Source organism: Peromyscus leucopus, chromosome 7 (assembly GCF_004664715.2).
Source record: "Peromyscus leucopus breed LL Stock chromosome 7, UCI_PerLeu_2.1, whole genome shotgun sequence".
NCBI classification, from domain to species: Eukaryota; Metazoa; Chordata; class Mammalia; order Rodentia; family Cricetidae; genus Peromyscus; species Peromyscus leucopus.
Window position 1 is genome coordinate 24,497,267 of NC_051069.1, and position 17,492 is coordinate 24,514,758.

General features: G+C 43.6%; 1 protein-coding gene across 3 annotated transcripts; it reads left to right on the plus strand.

The window, feature by feature from the left end:
* Nucleotides 1–3,913: 3,913 nt before the first annotated feature.
* On the plus strand, nt 3,914–16,649 carry Rexo2 (RNA exonuclease 2). 3 transcript variants are annotated; one of them, XM_028864844.2, is made up of 7 exons: nt 3,922–4,148; nt 5,083–5,166; nt 9,253–9,330; nt 9,952–10,063; nt 11,387–11,495; nt 13,151–13,204; nt 16,210–16,649. In XM_028864844.2, the coding sequence occupies exons 1-7, from the start codon at nt 4,002–4,004 to the stop codon at nt 16,337–16,339; spliced, it is 714 nt and encodes a 237-aa protein (XP_028720677.1). In that variant the 5' UTR covers nt 3,922–4,001; the 3' UTR covers nt 16,340–16,649. The 3 variants fall into 3 exon arrangements, 2 of the variants coding, with proteins under 2 accessions (XP_037063414.1, XP_028720677.1); XR_005091958.1 differs by lacking the exon at nt 9,952–10,063 and having other exon boundaries at nt 3,915–4,148; XM_037207519.1 differs by lacking the exons at nt 9,952–10,063; nt 11,387–11,495; nt 13,151–13,204; nt 16,210–16,649 and adding an exon at nt 9,559–9,945 and having other exon boundaries at nt 3,914–4,148.
* The last annotated feature ends 843 nt before the right edge of the window (nt 16,650–17,492 follow it).

Consider the following 17,492-nt stretch of genomic DNA (forward strand, 5'->3'; position numbering starts at 1 on the left):
TGATAATAGAAAAGGTGGTAGGGATCTATCTACTTATGCAAGTATTATAGTTTGAGTCCCAATAAATGAAATGCAAAATTGGAGTCATTGTAATATTTTTGTTAATCTGCTTTCCATATACAAAGATGTATTGATATTCCATTTTAAAATATGACTACTTGTGTTCTTTTTAAAGTTTCTAATCCCTTAGGACAAAGAACATACTTGCATGGTTCAAAACCAAAAAAAAAAAAAGTGTATGTTGAGAAATATCACCCCCACTCTTGCGTCTTCTAACCTGCTCCTTAACATTTTCCAGCAAGTAATCAGTTCATTAGTGGAGTGGCATTCCAGTATCTCTGTGTTCTCATTTCTCCTCTCTCATCGCATTTGGTCATTTTTATGCTTAACAGTATAATCCAGATGTCTTGAGTTGTGATTATTTGAATGTAATTTTTGTGTATCTGGTAAAGAATGCCCTTCAGCAAATTTGCATAATTAAAACATCTTTACATGCCTTATTGTCTTGCTTTATTTTGATACCAGTGTACATTATACTTTCCTTTAGAAAAACAATAAGTGGAATATTCTCAAATGTTATTAATATTTCTTGAGAAATGAGAATGAGCTAGCTCCTGGTGACAAGGACAAAGGCTTTCCCCCGGATTGTTCCATTATCTTGGTAATAGCCCATTTCACAGATGGGAAAGTAGTCACTCCTTACCTATCAAAGAAACAGCACCCTAATTTTAGAAATGAAAAACTACCTTAGATTCACCAGTCTCTAACTTCCTGAGTGTGGATGCAACTTGAGTGGCTTCTTCAAGCTCCTGATGCCAGAACCTCCATGCCATGAAGGGCTGTATTACCACTGAACTGTGAGCTGATGTACTCTGCCCCCCCCCCCCAAACCTCCAAAGCAAACAAATACACAGACCTCCACTTTAATATGTTGAGTATTTATTGTGTCTGGTATAATGAACATCAACTAGCTTTGTAAGTGGGTTCTTTGGTGTTTCATTGGCTTTCCATTAGAGTAACAAAGTACCCTCGATAATCAACTGAGGAAAAGAATGGTTCGCTTTGGCACACGGTTTAGAGGTTTAAGTTCATGGTCATATGGAGCACTGCTTTGGGGTCTGTGGTAGGGTGGTGCCTGTTCCTAGGGAGCATGCAGTGGAGCCGAGCCTCCCAGCTCCTGGCTGAGATGAGACAGCAGGAGGGAGGGTTGGAGGTCTCACTATTCCCTTCAAGGCCATGCTTCCAATGACTGGAAGGCCTACCATGGGGTCCCACCTTTCAGAATTTTCACAAGCTCTGAACACCATGCTGGACTGAGCCTTTAACACTCTGGCCTTTGACAGACTTCCAGATCCAAATCCCAACAGCTTTGTAGTCCAGTGTTCCATACATGCTAAGTACTTGGTATGTGTTTTTAAACTGAAGTGACATAAAATGTACTAAAGACTTAATAAAAAAGAATGGCCATTGTATATAAGATGCACTCAGCTCATTTTATTTTTAATAATGGATGTGGGGGAGATACAAATTTAAAAAAATCATTTCTGGAACCAAACATGTTACCTCATAACTGTAATCCCTGAACTTGGGAGGCAGAAAGACTGTCATAAGTTTGAGACCAGCCTAGACTATATAATGAGTGAGACCCTGTTTCAAAGAAAAATAAAACAAATAGACAAAACTCCAACTGTTTCTGTAGCAGAAAACAAGGACAGTACATGCAATTTATGGGCCATATCCCCTTTCCCCCAGGAAAGGACCTGTCTCAGCTAAATTTACAATATCCTAGCCTTCTTCACATGGCTTCCTACAAACTCAAAAGATGGCCATAGACATGGTGTGGAAGAAATTAGCACACCTACCCACTGTGCCTAGTTTGGCAAAACTGTGTAAATCCAAATCTACTTTTCCTTTATCATTTCCTGTTTTATAATTTCTTTAGAATTTTGGGAACATGAGTGTTTTATTCATGGTAACAACATGAAATCTGTACTTATCAATGTATCAGGAACATAGTACTATAGCTAAACAAACATGGAAGTTTCCAGAAAGCCCACACATCATTTCTGTTTATTTTTGAGACAGAGTTTCCTGTGGCCAGTTTACATAACTAATTTTAAGCATTCATTCCTCCCCCACCCCCAAAGAAATACCATCGGCATGGCTTTTTGGGATTTAACCTGTTAAATACCATCACCAAAAGATGTAATTTTTAAAGATCTATTTTATCTGTTCTCTCTCTCTCTCTCTCTCTCTCTCTCTCTCTCTCTCTCTCTCTCTCTCTCTCCTCTCTCTCTCTCTCTCTCTCTCTCTCTCTCTCTCTCTCTCTCTCTCTCTCTCTCTCTCTCTCTCTCTCTCTCTCTGTGTGTTTACTGGTGCCCCATGAAGGCCTGAAGAGGACAACACATCTCACAGAGCTGGGGTTACTTCCTCCGCACGAGCAGCAAGTACTTTTAACTTTTGGGCTATTTTTCCTCCCTAAAGATGTGGAAAACAGAAGGTATTCTTTCAAAATATAAAGAAATAGTACTTCAGGGTGATAATAAGCCCAGCTGATAGAAGTTTCTATATGTGCACCCTGCTGGTGCACATCTTTAATACTAGCACTTGGGAGGCAGAGTTCCAGGCCACCTAGAGTTCTGTAGTGAGTCTCTGTCTCAACAAAACAAAAGAAACAAACAAAAACAACAAACAAACAAACCAAGTTTCTATTATGCCAGTGGAGTTCTCCTTCCAATGATTAGGGCCGAAAGTGATTACAAACTAAAAACAGTATGATTCATTAGGCAATGCTGTTATAATATACGTATCTATTCTGCGGTAAAGTTGAACATATATTGTCACACGTTTCCATATCTTTCCGTTTCTCTGGTCAAGCTTGGCCGGTTAAGTAGCTGAAATCCACTAGTAGGTTGCAGCATCCCTAAAGCTCTGATTGGGCAACAATGTTTGTCTCACAAAACCAGCTCACCGGGTAGGAATTACTGTGCTACCAACCACAAGCTCTGTAATTAATGGCAACACGGCTCTCAGAAAAAGACACAGGAGTATGTGATTCAAGACTGAGCACGTATGTGATAAAACTACCCTTTGCAGAGGTGTTTGCTACTAAGCTAAAATGTAAGCGATCCCCACAGAGGCCCCTTCCAGAGGCGGTGATGAAAACCGCAGCTATTTAGTGGGAGATTAAGGACCCTTTGATCAAAACCAGAATGGATGACAGAATCAGAATGGACGACAGAACAGGCAGAACTATTTCGGTTCGCTTTAGTAGGCTGCAAAAATTATACAAGGACATGATTTAACTTTGAAAAGTTTTAAAGGTAAAGTAGTATAAGATCTAACAACCAAAACACAGCCCACACGTTCCGGCAACCTGGAATATGAGACAAGGCTTCTACCAAGGACGGAAAAGGAACATTTATGGAACACCTGATATGTGCGAAGTCATCTTTCAGACAAGAGCCCATTTAAGGACTTCTAAACGATGATGGCGGATTTGGCCTTGTAGCTCAAAATAGCACGTCATTCTCGGATTCCAAGTAAATAAGAAATATACTCAATACGTGGAAGGGAGGGGCAGGTAAAAAAAAAAAAGAGGGGGTTATTAGTAAGGGAAAGATACATTTTAAAAAAATTCTTAGACAATCAGATTCTTTTTCGGAGTAAAACCTTTTCAAGTCCGCTGCTCAGAACTAATAAAAACTCAGGAGTGATACCTCCTGGAAACAGACAAACTTTAGCAATGGAATACAAGCCAGTCCCGTAACATCGGAAAACACGTGGCGGGGGAGGGGGAGCTGGCGGCTGGACCAAGGACTCCCGCTCCCACCAGCCCTTTCGGCAGCCAAGCGTGGCTGTGGAGGGCGAGTCGGCGCGCGGCACATTGGGGCTTGTAGTCTTCTCCCGGCACCTCCCAGTGGGTTTGCGACGTTTAGCGACTGTGGCGCCTGCGCGCGCTGGGCCGGCGGGGCTGGGGCCGTGGCGGCTCGTGCCGGGTGATGCTAGGCGTATCCCTGGGCTCCAGGCTGTTGCGGGGCGTGGGTGGCAGGCACGGGCAGTTCGGGGCGCGAGGTGTCAGCGAAGGTGGCGCAGCCATGGCGGCAGGGGAGAGCATGGCTCAGCGGATGGTCTGGGTGGACCTGGAGGTGAGAGTCCGGCTGGGGGTGCGGGGAGGCGAGCCCGGGACCGAAGGACCCACCTGTTCTGGGAGGCGGCGGGGGTTCGGGTGTCAGGTGCGGCAGGTGAGCACAGCCCCGGGAGCCCGAGCCAGGAGTTCTGCGTGGTTCCGGGACTGTGTTGGACTGTGGGGTTTCTTTCCATCTGGGTGGAGCCATACATGTGTCTTCCCTCTCCGCAGCCTCGACCTCCACCCAGAAGTGAATTTGCCTAACCCTCTAGTGTCCCTGGGCTCAGGATCAAGGGTGGGGGTGGGGACAGCGCCTCTGTGCGCCCCCCTCCCCGCATCCACCTCCTAGCCTTAAAAGACTAGGTTGCTTAAACTAGTTGGGACTCAGGAGATGACTCAGCCTTACCCCTCATTCCATAAAAGAGAAAATTGAGGCCCCAGTTGAAGATTCAAGTTACTCAAAGTGCACTGGGAACAGTACCCTTTTAATTTTAACGCATTTACACTTAGGCCTGCCCCGAGCCTCAGTTTTTTCCTTATGACAAGAGTTTAGTTGTTAACTTTTTACTCTAGATGATGATAAAGATCAGATGTTGGAACAAATAGGAAGCCTTTATAAACTTCAGATAGGTCATGTTACTGAGTTCACTTTTCTGTAAGTGTTGTATTTATCTTGTTTACTTTGCATCCGTTCCCAGGACAGGCACAGAATTTGGCATTAGCTAGCCCACAGTAAATGTCTGTTGCAGTCTCTGAGCGCTCAGAACTTATTATCCCGAGTACTTCCCAGGAAAGAAACAGCATTACTGGTATCCTAGAATGTAATCGAGTATGAACAAAGGAATCTATATAAACCTGGGCAGAACAGGTTTACAAAAGGTGGTTTCATGTGTTATATATATGCTCATTTTTACAATTTTTTTATTTTTATTTTTATTTTTTATTTTTTGCAGATGACAGGATTGGACATTGAGAAGGATCAGATTATTGAGATGGCCTGTCTGATAACTGACTCTGATCTTAACATTTTGGCTGAAGTAGGTGATGCCATGTAAATACATTCATACCACTTAAAGGGCATTGGGGAATCTAAAGATGGCTTCTTCCACTCCGATTGAAAAATTGAGTGGATTGAGGTCCGTGTAGGTTAAGGTCCACCACAATATGCTAGGATGTGTTAGAGTTGGTACTCAAACCAACATTGAGGTAGAAGCAATTATGAGGTGGAACAGAATTGATTTTTCAGTTGAAATTTATAGAAACAAAGCTGGCTGTTTTTCTGAGGGCTAAATAGTCCTGACGGCTTTACATGTGTTGGTTCTTATGACCATAAAGTTGGTTCTGTTATTAAGTGCTTATTTTACACCTGAAGATATTGGGCTACAGAAATTTGGGGAACTTGGTTAGGTATTGGGGAAGCTGGTTAAAGGACCCTCTAGATCCAGGCAGTCTGAAGTGCTCCTAACCAGTAGTCCGGCCAGTTTTGGTCCTATCAGGTGTGGTGACCTCTACCAGAGTTTTCCATCTTTATGTCATAACTTTGACTTTAATTCCACATATAGTTATCTCTTCACCACCCCATAGGGGATTAGTTCCAGGAGTCCTCTGTAGGGACCAAAATCTCATGTGCCTACATCCTTTACCTAGTGAGTACTTGGAATCACCTCTAGATTGCCTGTGGTAATTCTTCCTGTAGAATACCCAATGCAATGTCAGTGCATGTAAGTATTTTTTATACTGGGAATGATAAGAAAAAAAATCCATTTACATTCCTTACAGACAGATGAGGGTCGGTCTGAGTTGGTTGAATCCTCACAGACAATACCTATTGTTCCAGATGGCTGATTGCCTTTTCAGCTGGATGTGTGCTTCCTGCACGTCTGTGTTAGGGTCCTAGACCGTTGACTGATACTCTTCTAGACTGTGTTCTCTTAGCTGTAATAAAAATTTTGATCATGCTGCTTTTAACTGAAACATTTAGCAAAGCAAGTAAAACACACCTGTTGGCATTTGTATTTTAGCCACTCGTGAAGCATTTTAAAAGCTTGTGGTATCTTTGATTCATAGATGAAATCCCTGATCATGATATGGCCCTCAATATTTGAAGTAATTAAAAAACAAAGCAGGCTAGGCATAGTGGTTCACACCTTTAATTCCAGCACTTGGGAGGCAATGGCAGGTGGATCTCTGTGAGTTGAGACCAGCCTAGTCTGTATGGCTGGTTCCAGGCCAGCCAAGGCTACATAGTGGGGCTGGAGAGGTAGCTCAGTAGTTAAAACATGTACTACTCAATCATGAAGAGTTTGCATCCCAGTACCTACCTCTATCAGGTGTCTCACAAGCACCCAGATCTCCAACTCTAAAGGATTTGATGGCCCTCTTCTGGCCTCCATGGGTACCCCCACCAGACACATACATATAGGAATAAAATTAGCAACAAACAAAACAACAGCAAATCCCGTAGGGATGCGGTGCAAAGGGGAGTCTTGTTAGTAACGAGTTCTAAGAGGGTAGACTTGATAAACACAGGAGCTGTAGACATCTCCTAAGCCTATAGTTAGGACTTCTTTTTATTCCCTGGGTAGGCAGAGGAGATTGGGCATTTTCAGCTGGGCATGATATCACACACCTTTACTCTCGGCACTTTGGAAGGCAGAAGCAGGCCAATCTCTGTGAGCTTGAGGTCAGGCTGGTCTACAGAGTGAGTTCCAGGTCAGCCAAGGCTACACAGTGAGATTGTCTCAAAACAACGACAACACCAGCAAAAGTTAAAAACAAAAAAGAACAACACAGAACATTTAGAGATGAATCCCTGTCTTGTGGTGGCATCAGACTTATCTGGAAGAGAACTAGAGATTATTTCTTATAACAACTTCTTTAAATAAATAAATAAATCAAGCACCGAGCTTTAGGTTTGCTTGCTTATTTTTCTGACTTGGAACTTACTGGCAATAAACAGTCAAGTGTCTTTATTTTACCAGCTCTGCTTACCCTTGGCCAAAGAAGTATTTTTCTTTTAGTCTCTTGACGACCCAAAATACAGTTTTAATGGATCAGTTGGTTGATATGTACCCAGGGGAACTTTGGGTGTGCGTCCATACAGTTGCTCGTGAATGGGGGATTTGTTCGAAGGCTTAAGTCAGTTGGGTAAAGAAAACACTTAAGGGATGTCAGTTCTGTGGAAAGTATGTTTTATTCTCATGCAAGGGTCTGAGGAACTTTTTTTGTTTGTTTTGTTTTTGTTTTGTTTTGTTTTTGCTGGTAGAAGCATCCTGTTTTGCAAACCTAATTTGGATGCCTTAGTTTGCCAAGGAGCAGTCTAGAAGAGGTCAGTAGATTTACAGTATATCTTTTCTGTTCCCCAGTTTTTTTAAACATTTTTTTTTTTATTTCTCTACCGAGATTGTCAACATCTGTTTCTGTATTTGGTTACAATTCAGTTTTAGATGGCAGGCCTATTTTAGAACAGTTCTAGACTAGCTGTTGAGTTTAAGCTATAGGGGTTCAGTGGGGCCCTTGCTTGCTGCCAATTCTGACGACCGGAGTTCAATCCTTAGGAGCCACATGGTGGAAGGAGAGGACCAACTCTTGTCTTCCGACTTACACACACGCATGCGCGCACACACACACACCTTCCCCCCACATGCAGACAGAGAGAGACAAAGAGATGAATGTGTTGCACTTACATTCTTGCATACAAATAAACAATATAATTTTTTAAAAGGGTATAAGCTGTGCTGATTAAACTTGAATTCCTTTCAGTGACTGAAATCTCTCTTTACCACTTTACTAGTCATAATTGCTTGCATTAAGTAGTAGATAGTCTTCTGCAGAGAGTTTACATCAGTTGCCTGTAATTTCTTGCATTCTGTTAGGGCCTGATGAGGAAAGCTAGACTTTCTTATAATCTTTGTCTTTTGAGGAGAAACAAACATGATAAACTTAGTTCTACCTGTCAGGCTCCCTGAAAGACTCTTATTACCTGGACTGGAGGGCTGGCAAGCTGGTTCAGTGGGTGAAGGGGCTTGAGGCCAAGACTGATGACCTGAATTTGATCTCAGAACCCAACTGGTAGAACTGACTCCCACAAGTTGTTCTTTGACTTCCACAATCACGGTGTGTTAGGAGTATGTGTGCGTGTGTGCGTGCGTGAGTGCTTGCGTGCATGCGTGCACTCGCGCAGATAAAATTTAAGGACCAGAGAGATAGCTCAGCAGTTAAAGTAGTGTACTGCTCTTAAAAGGGACCGGAGTTCAGTTCCCAGCACCCATGTTGGGCAGCTCACAGCTGCTTGTAACTCCAGCTCCAGGGGTGCTGTGCCCTCCGGCCTCCAAGGATACCAGCACACACGTACACAGGCACACAAGCATATACATAACCCAAACTAAATTTTTAAAGGTTTTCTTAATTTAAAGAAATTTGTGAATGGAACTGAGAATTTGAGGGCCATTTTTTTTCTTCATATATTATTAGTTATTTCTTTAAAAACATTAATTTTTTTAAATATAAAGCTAAAACTACAGAATATAACTTTATTCGCAGTCCACATATAGCAAGCTGTTGTTTATTTGATCCCTTTCCTCAGTCCTAGCCTCTCCAAAGTATGCAGATATCAACGTGTATTTCAAAAAGAAAAGATGTTGTTGGAGTAATAGCTTAGTCGTGGGTAAAGTGCTCACTGTGTACGCAGACCACCCGGAGTTAGATCTTCACCCCTGTGTCAGATGGTGGTGTGCATCTGTAATCCCAGTTGCAGGGAGGTGGAAATAGGTGGCTCTTTGGGGACTTGCTAGCTAGCCTACTCTTTGGCAAGCCTTAGGTCCCTAGGTGGATGGCTCATGAGGAACAGCACCCAAGGCTGGCCTCTGACCTCACATGCTTGTGCATATACGCCCCTCTCCCTAAATACACACATAAATAAACACAGTTTGAAAGTAGAGTTATTTCTGTTGATGCTTACATAGCTCTGGCTGGCTTAGAACTGACCTTGCAGACCCAGCTGGCCTCAAAATCAAGGAGATCGGCATCCATTTCAGCCTCCCAAGTGCAGTGATTAAAGCTGTATGCACCATGCCCAGCTTCTTTTGATTTCCTTGATGACTAATGGCCTTTCCCACCCACAGGGTCCCAACCTGATTATCAAACAGCCGGATGAGTTGCTGGACAGCATGTCAGATTGGTGCAAGGAGCATCATGGGAAGGTAACATTACCAAATAACAAGATTGCTGCTTTGGGGATCGGTCACAAGCTTGTTGCTCGCACATCTGAATCCTGTGCCCTTGGTGGATGGTGTTATGAAAGGGTTAGCAGAAGATGGCTGGGCAAGCCTGGGCAGCTGCTTGCTTGTTCACTTTTCATCTCTGGGACCTCTCGAGATCACCTTCTCCTGAATGTCCTCTTTTTTTTTTTTTTTCTCTTCTACATTCAGTCTGTCGCGAACGCATTGTGGAATTTCAAGTGTTACTCAAGTCAGTCTTGTGGATAAGGTTAGACCTCGACCCACAGAGAAGGGGGACTGCTGCTTTCCTGGTAGTAGCTGTCTCTTCCCGGAGGGTCTAGCCTTGGACTCTGAGCGCCATCTTTTCTGACTGTGTAGAAGTGATATTAACAATCGGGAACATAACTTAATTTGGTTTGGATTCTTTAAGAAAGAAAATTGGTGTAAAGATGGCAGTTTCAGTTCAAACTTGAGCCCCACCCCCCACAAAACTGGTCCAGCTGTGGTTATATTTACCGGTTTTAGAAGTGAAGTTTCATTTCGGATGCGTTTGAAAACTGACTTCATGTGTTTCTGGTGGGGGCTGGGGATTCTCTCTTGCAGTCTGGTCTTACCAAGGCAGTGAAGGAGAGTACAATTACATTGCAGCAGGCAGAGTATGAATTTCTGTCCTTTGTACGACAGCAGACTCCTCCGGGGCTCTGTCCACTTGCAGGTAAAATCCAATCCTATGTATATCTTGTAGATAGTCTTCTATAGTAATGGTTCAAGAAACCAGAGAGTTCCAGAGTTCCAGAGAAACCAGCTGAGACCATCCTTGCCTTCCACCCACCCTGATTTGGAATACACGTCTCACTTTTGTGTATCAGTGAAATGGCTTGGAACTTGATCTGAGATCTGAGAAACACAGACGAACTCAGCAAAAATTCCCCCCATATTTTTATTATGGAAACAATTCCAAATGCACAGAAAAGTTGGATTTGGTCATCGTTAACCTTTGTCACGTTGGTTTCCCCTCTATTTTTCTTGCTGCTTTTGGACATTTGAAAATAAACTGCAGGCTTTGTGATACTTCCCTTCCTAAAGACCCCCTCAAGCAGCTCCTAAGAGTCAGGACGTTTTCTTATGTAACACAGTATTATTGTTGCATTGGAAATCATTAACATCATTTAAGAACATCCATGGTACCTTGCCCACATTTGAAATACCCTAAAGTGTCTGTTTTGAGCCCAGATTTAGTCACTGCTCATATATATTTTATTTGGTTATTTCCTCTCTAGCTGGTTAGTCTAAAGTCATTTACCTATCTCTCCCTACCCCTGCTCCATCCCTGAGACATTGACTTTAAAGAGACCAGGTCTATTACGCTAAGATTTTTAAAGGGTTGACATTGTCAGAGGGAAGGTAATGTTCTGTGAGGGTGTGTTTGCATTTGTGTATGTAAATTGGTATGGTAACTTAACACTTTCAATATAAAGAAAAGTTTTGGCATTATATACAAGAGCATATATTGTATAAATGTTTTTTTTTTTTTTTCTTAGCCGATGCGGCTGATGTCCATTTTAGAGTTCTCATTTAAAATCCAGTGTTTATAATATAAATTATTGTATGGAAACATGAATATGGATATGATTTGTCAAAAACATTGGAATGTAAAATAAAGGTTTATCTACTATATGATTCAGTTAAATTTTTAGTGTTAGTAGTGTGGATTTTGTGACACTGGGAACAAGTTTGCACATCTGGAATGAACTTGAAAAGTAACAGATTTAAACTCTTTAAGTGGATGGAAGGCTAGACGGTCATTCTGCCCACGAGAGGCCGCTTACGAGTTTATTGTGAGCTAGACTGGTGACCTGCTGGAGAACCCATATTTACAACCTAATCCGAAGTACTCAGATTTGATGGAGACATCAGTTTTTAGGAACTGTTTGAAAAAAAAAAGTTCACTTCCATTTCAGATATGATCTATGAATGTTTATATCATGCTGTACGCTGTTAGAAACGCGCAGACGCGGTATGCTTCGTGTCTTTCTAGGGAACTCAGTTCATGCAGATAAGAAGTTTCTTGACAAATACATGCCCCAGTTCATGAAACATCTTCATTATAGGATAATTGACGTGAGCACTGTTAAAGAACTATGCAGGTAAGGGCTGTATTTAGGATCCATTCTATTGCCTCATGGAGCATGTTTTAATGGAGACTTTGTAGAAAATAATCGAATAGAATCGAGGGTGCTGAGTGGGTGTGTGTCTTCCTCGTCCCAGTCTCATTTGTACGGGTCCTTGTTTATTCTGAGTGGTGAGGCGTGGGAGAAATGTCAGAAGTCTTCCACATAGATTTCATTAAGCCAGAGAACCTGTGCATTGGCTTCCCCTCTGGGAACACGGGCACGAAACGCTCTTGAGTCGCTCAGTCTTGTGAGTTGACAGAGGTGTAAAAAACACCCTAAAAATAAACTACCTAGTGACTCGTGTGATGCGTGCGGATGCAGGCAGAGTATGAGGGGGCCGGGGAGAGCTCGGCGTGCTGGAGGAACAGGGAGAGTCAGAAAGCTTTATCTAGCACACAGCCTTTTCAGTGAGATTGAAAGAAGTTTGAATGAGGAGAGAACATTCCTGAATGCAGGCGGAGATAGGAGGATGCTAGGGAATTGGAAGCCAAGACAAAATAGGCACCGGGATGGTGGGATGCAGCACAGGTGGAATGTTTGCCCAGCATGCAGGAAGTTCTGGCTTGTAGCCCCCAGCGCTGTATACACAGGATGTAGTAGTGCACACCTGTACCTCCAGCCCTGGGGAAGATGGAGGCAGGAGGATCAGGAAGCCAGCCTGGGCTACATGAGACCCTGTCTTAACAACAACAAAAAAAGATGCATGTTAAAATAAATTACAGATTACTTGTTAATGCTGAGGTGGAAAGCTTGACATTGGCAAAGGTGAGACCCAGGCTGGACCATAAAGGGCTTGTGGGCCCGCTCAAGATGTTTGATTTCATCTAATAAGGGATGCAGCTCCTTTGAGAAAGTGTTAATGGAAGGATGCGGACAAATTGTATTCCGCTTAGAAGGTGGCAGATAAAGTGATAGAAAGACGTGTATCCTCTCAGGGACTAAGAAACAAGGGAGGAAACTGGCCATGGGGTCCTCGGAAGGGAAAAAACGTTCGCCAAGGTCAGCAGGCATGATGCTAGGTGCCTGGATGAGGGGGCAAAGAAAGAGACCCTCGAGAAAGGGGTTAGCAGCATTCCTGGCTGAAGCAGCTTAGGTGGACAGAGCAGAGACTAAGAGGAAGGAAGGGTTGCATTTGAGGATGGGAGTGGAGGATGTGTGGTCTTCTATATATTCCATTAGAAGTGCCTGCTGGGTTAGGTGGAGATGCCCAGCAGGCAGTTATATACGTGGGACAGGAAGCGTGGCAAGGGCTGGGCTGTTAGAGACTTAGGAATCCTCTATATTGACAGACTTGTTTAAAGAGAGTTTCTAGGGTAAAGAGAGGAAAAGCCTTTTCCAGTGTTAATTAGTGACCTGAAGAGGTGGGGGATGTCGCTCAGTTGGTGGAACCTTGCTTAGTCTGTGGGAAGCCCTGGGTTCGATTCCCAGCAAGGTGCCTGTTATTGTACTCCTCTGGAGGTGGAGGTGGAGGCAGGAGGACCAGGAGGACCAGGAGGACCAGGGCAGCCTGTGCTACCTGAGACCCTGTCTCAAACAAGCAAAAGCCAGTAGATAGATGACTTGAAGGTGATTGCTCAGTGTGCTTGAGACGGCTTCCTTTGAGAGTTTATAATTTTTACTGTGTATAGACGCTGGTATCCAGAGGATTATGAGTTTGCACCGAAGAAGGCCGCTTCTCACAGGTAAGATCGGGACCTTCCCATGAGGGCTGACACACACTTAACCCCAACCTGACTTCTTAAATAATAACCTCTCTTCTCTATTCTTCCCTGGGCAAAATCAAGTCGTGGAAAGGTAACTTTTCTACACTAAGAGCCCCAAGGATTCTGGCTAGGTTTCTCCATCCTGTTCTCAGCAGGGTTCTATCTTTGGCTTTTTTTTGGGGGGTGGGGTGGGGTTGTTTTGTTTTGAGTCATGTAGTCTGTTACAGTCTTAAAACATGGTTTGGAAGTAAGATGAAACAATTTGTGTGACCTTTGTAGAAACTAGCACTGTTATCTCTCTTCTCACAGAGGATGCAGATATGTGGCCATCAGAAATTAGGACACTGTAGCCGGGTGGTGGTGGCGTACGCCTTAAATCCAGCACTCAGGAGGCAGAGGCAGGCGGATCTCTGTGAGTTCGAGGCCAGCCTGGTCTCCAAAGCGAGTTCCAGGAAAGGCGCAAAGCTACACAGAGAAACCCTGTCTTGAAAAACAGGGGAAAAAAAAAAGAAGTTAGGACACTGTAAACTTTTGTATCAAGCAGTTGTCCTGCCTGGATACTTTTGCTTTTTGGTGTGTCTTTGCTGGCAACTTCAGGCACACACTGTTTCTTTTCAATTTTGAAGCCATTTAGAAAGAAAAGCTGGTTAAGGGAAGCATTTGGTTTACTGATTTACTTAATTGAGATACTCTGTAGTGTACAGTTCCAGGCATCACAGAAAGACCGGTCCCTGAGCTAGAATGGCCTTCTATTGTGTCCACAGGGGGCGTCCCCAAATGATAGTGTACCAATTCAGGTCTAAGATATTTTATCAGAAACAATGGAGGTTTAGAATTTTTTGAGTTTAGACTTTTTCAGATTTTATTGATTTCCCTATTATATTACGTGTGTGCGTGCGAGCAGGCACTCGCATGCATGTGTGGACATGGTGCATGTGTGAAGATGTAGAGGCAGGTCTTAGGAGTTGGGCGTGTGGGTTAAACTTGGGTCATGAGGCTTGGCAAAGGTGTCTTTATCCTCTGACCCATCTCACCAGCTCCTTTTCAAGTTTAGGAAGCTGATGGTCACCTCCATTGTTCACCATTAGTCCCCTAAGTGGATTTGAAGAAGACTGGCCCCCATAATGCAATAGACATTGCTGCAAAAAAAAAAAAAAAAAAAAAAAAAAAGTGGCTATTCCCACAAGATGCATAGCTCACAACTGTATGTAAACTTTTGCCAAGTTTGGGTCCAGCTTTGCCATACAACAGGGTCTAACAATACTTTGAGATTTTGGTCTCTTTTCGAGTTCAATGTTGTGATGAGGGATTATGCATTGTTGGGGCTGGGGAGATACTTCAGTTGGTAAAGCACCTAGCTCACCACCATAAGCACAAAGACCTAGGTCCCACCTCCAGAATCCATGTGAAATGCTGGGTGGTGCACGCTCTGTTCTCAGCGCTGAGGCGGCAGAGAAAGGCCGCATAGGGTTCCATGGCCTGCCACTCTAGCCTAGTTGGTGAGCTGCAGGCTAACAAGAGACCCTGTCTCAAGAGTGGGATGGCGTCCTTAAGGATGACGGCCTTGGTTGACCTCTGACCTACAAATGCAAACACATATGTGAAAAAAATGTGATTATGTGTTGTTATGTAACCAGAGGGGATATATGTATGTCTGTATATCTCCAAATAATATTTCATAATTTATTTTTGACAGTATCATGCATATTTACAATGAATCTCGATCATATCTACCCCTGACTCCCACCCTTCCCATCATCACTTCATCCCCCACTTCCCGTCTCCTTGAAATGTCCCCTTCCTACCTTTATGGTTTTGTTTGTTTGTTTTTCTTGTGTGTGTGTATTGGATTGAGACAAGGGCTCTCTGTGTAGCCCTGGCTGTCCAGGCATTTGCTGTTTAGCCCAGGCTAGCCTTACACTCACAGAGATCTGCTTGCCTCAGCCTCCCGAGTGCTGGGATTAGCAGTGCACACCAGCATACCCATTTTCCTTTTCTCTTTTGTATAACTGAGTCCAGTTAGTGCTGCCTGCTCACACATGTGGGGTCACCTGCCACGAAGAAAAGTGACCCTCACCCCAGCAGCCATTGCTTGCCAATAGCTCTTCAGCTGCGGGCGGGAGGCTCTATTTTATAGAGTTTCAGTCCTCTACCACTCCTATATGATTTAGGAAAAATGAATTATTACCTTTGCCACAGAAATGAAGGTCTTAAAACTCCGGCAATGAATACTCTGGAAGAGGCCCTTGGCCCACCACAGTGTGTTGATTTACTTGCATACAATTTTAATAATCTTGGTTACCTGATTTCTCAGGCTCCAACAGCTGAGAAACAGCATGTCAGAGAAGAAAAGCTGTTAGGTGGAGGCAAGCTGCCTCTGATCATAGCACACATTACCACAGAAAGGAGGCAGAGCCTCCTTTATGGCTAGGTACGGTCTCATCTGATGATTGGCGTTCATTAGGATGATGGAGACATGAGCTGCGGGGAGTATGTAGGTATGTTCTGTTCAGGGACATCCCTGAGTATTACACAGTGTTTCCCAAGCGCTGGTTCTTGGGCTGCTGGTAAGTATCCCATGAATGTGTTGGTTACATTGTAGAAATATAGTATGTGTAGTACAGGTTCTTCTTAGGAATTCATGTACATATTAAATTAGACAATGTTTTAGAGAGAACCTCAGGAAGGAAATGATTAACCTCGCTTCTTCCTAAAGTCATTTGAACCTGAGATCCCCTCCACCCCAAACACATCCGAGTCCTCTGAAACAAAGGGGATTTTCTAATCTCCTGCATTTAAAACATAAAATAAAGCGAACACCAGCACGGGTGACTTAGGACCACTGAGGTATGCCACTTCTTTCCGTACCAGCTGTGGCGCTCACACTAACTAATGCGCGTTCCCAGGTCGCTTGTAAGAAGTCACGGTTTTCATCTCCAGTGTTTGGGACATTTTTTTTTTCAGTGTGGTGTGTTTGCTTGTAGGGCACTCGATGACATTAGTGAAAGCATCAAAGAGCTTCAGTTTTACCGAAATAACATCTTCAAGAAAAAGACAGACGAGAAGAAGAGGAAAATTATAGAAAATGGGGAAAATGAGAAGACTGTGAGTTGATGCCAGTTCTTAAGCTGCACAGCCCGCCTAGTTCGTCAGAAGCCACTTTAGTGTCTCTCTCCTGCTGGTGACTCGGCAGAATGCCTTTTCTAAAGAAAAAAAAAAATTCCACTTACCTTTGCATCTCCAGACTCCTTAAGCAGACAAGACCTCACTATTTCTTCTAACCTGCTGTTTCTGGTAGGACACAGCAACAACTCTAAGCTTCAGGCCACTCCCACCCCCTCAGTCCATATCCGCATTTGCTTATAGGCCATTCCTTTTGTTTGAAAAATAAATAATAAATAAAGCTAGTTCTATTGAAATGCAACCCTTTCCGTACCATCTGTTCTTTAGTAATTCCGTCGTCAGGGAAGGTTGTTCCTTCAAGTAGTGTGGCTAAGGCTTAAATCTCAAAATGCAGCTGGATTAAGGTGTGTGTTTCAAACAGGAAGTGAACGGACTCTGTTGCTTTGCACATCAAGAGTAGGGTGAGGAGTTGGGTTGTAAGAGGATTTGGGCCCGTCATTATCCAGTTAACAGCTCTGGGATGGACTACTCTCCAGCGCGTTAAGAAATCCAGGTAAGCACACAGGGTTCTGTAAGCAGTCCTGAGGCTTTATTGGCTAGAAAATATGTACAAGATAGTCACTGTGTTGGGTTTATAGGCCAAAGCGAGCTTGTGGCCTTAGGTCAGTAGCCAAGGAGGGATTTCAGTATGCATATGTTAACTCCCCCATTTAGCTTGTCAAAACCACAGGACTGAAGTGACTCTTGCCAGTGGGGGAAGTAGAGTCATCTGTAGAACTGGCCTAGTTTCTTTGGGCACCTCATTCTGACAAACAGTTCCTAAAGGCTATTAGACTAGGGAAAGGCCTGGGAGTGGCCTGCCTCTCATCGAGAACCACCCGAAAGAGAGACTTTTATGATGGTCTCAAGTTACATCATTATTCAGTTGTACAGTTCTTGCATTAGCAGAGTGGTGTGGTCCTAATGTGTGCTAGTTACCCGTGCAGAGCGCTAGGCTGTGGATTTGAGTGATTCTGATGTCTCCATCTGGGAAACACTTCAACCTGTGCCGAGTTGTATTTCCTAGACATCCTTGGCGAGACAAACGGAGACTTTGGTGCCAACTTCTGCCAAATGAACACATTCAGCCTCAGGTTCGCATAGC

Coding starts and splice junctions, on each gene's coding strand:
- Rexo2 (XM_028864844.2), top strand. CDS start 4,002: ATGCTAGGCGTATCCCTGGGCTCCAGGCTGTTGCGGGGCGTGGGTGGC. Junction 9,331..9,951: donor GCAAGGAGCATCATGGGAAG/GTAACATTACCA, acceptor TCTCTCTTGCAG/TCTGGTCTTACCAAGGCAGT. Junction 11,496..13,150: donor ACTGTTAAAGAACTATGCAG/GTAAGGGCTGTA, acceptor TACTGTGTATAG/ACGCTGGTATCCAGAGGATT.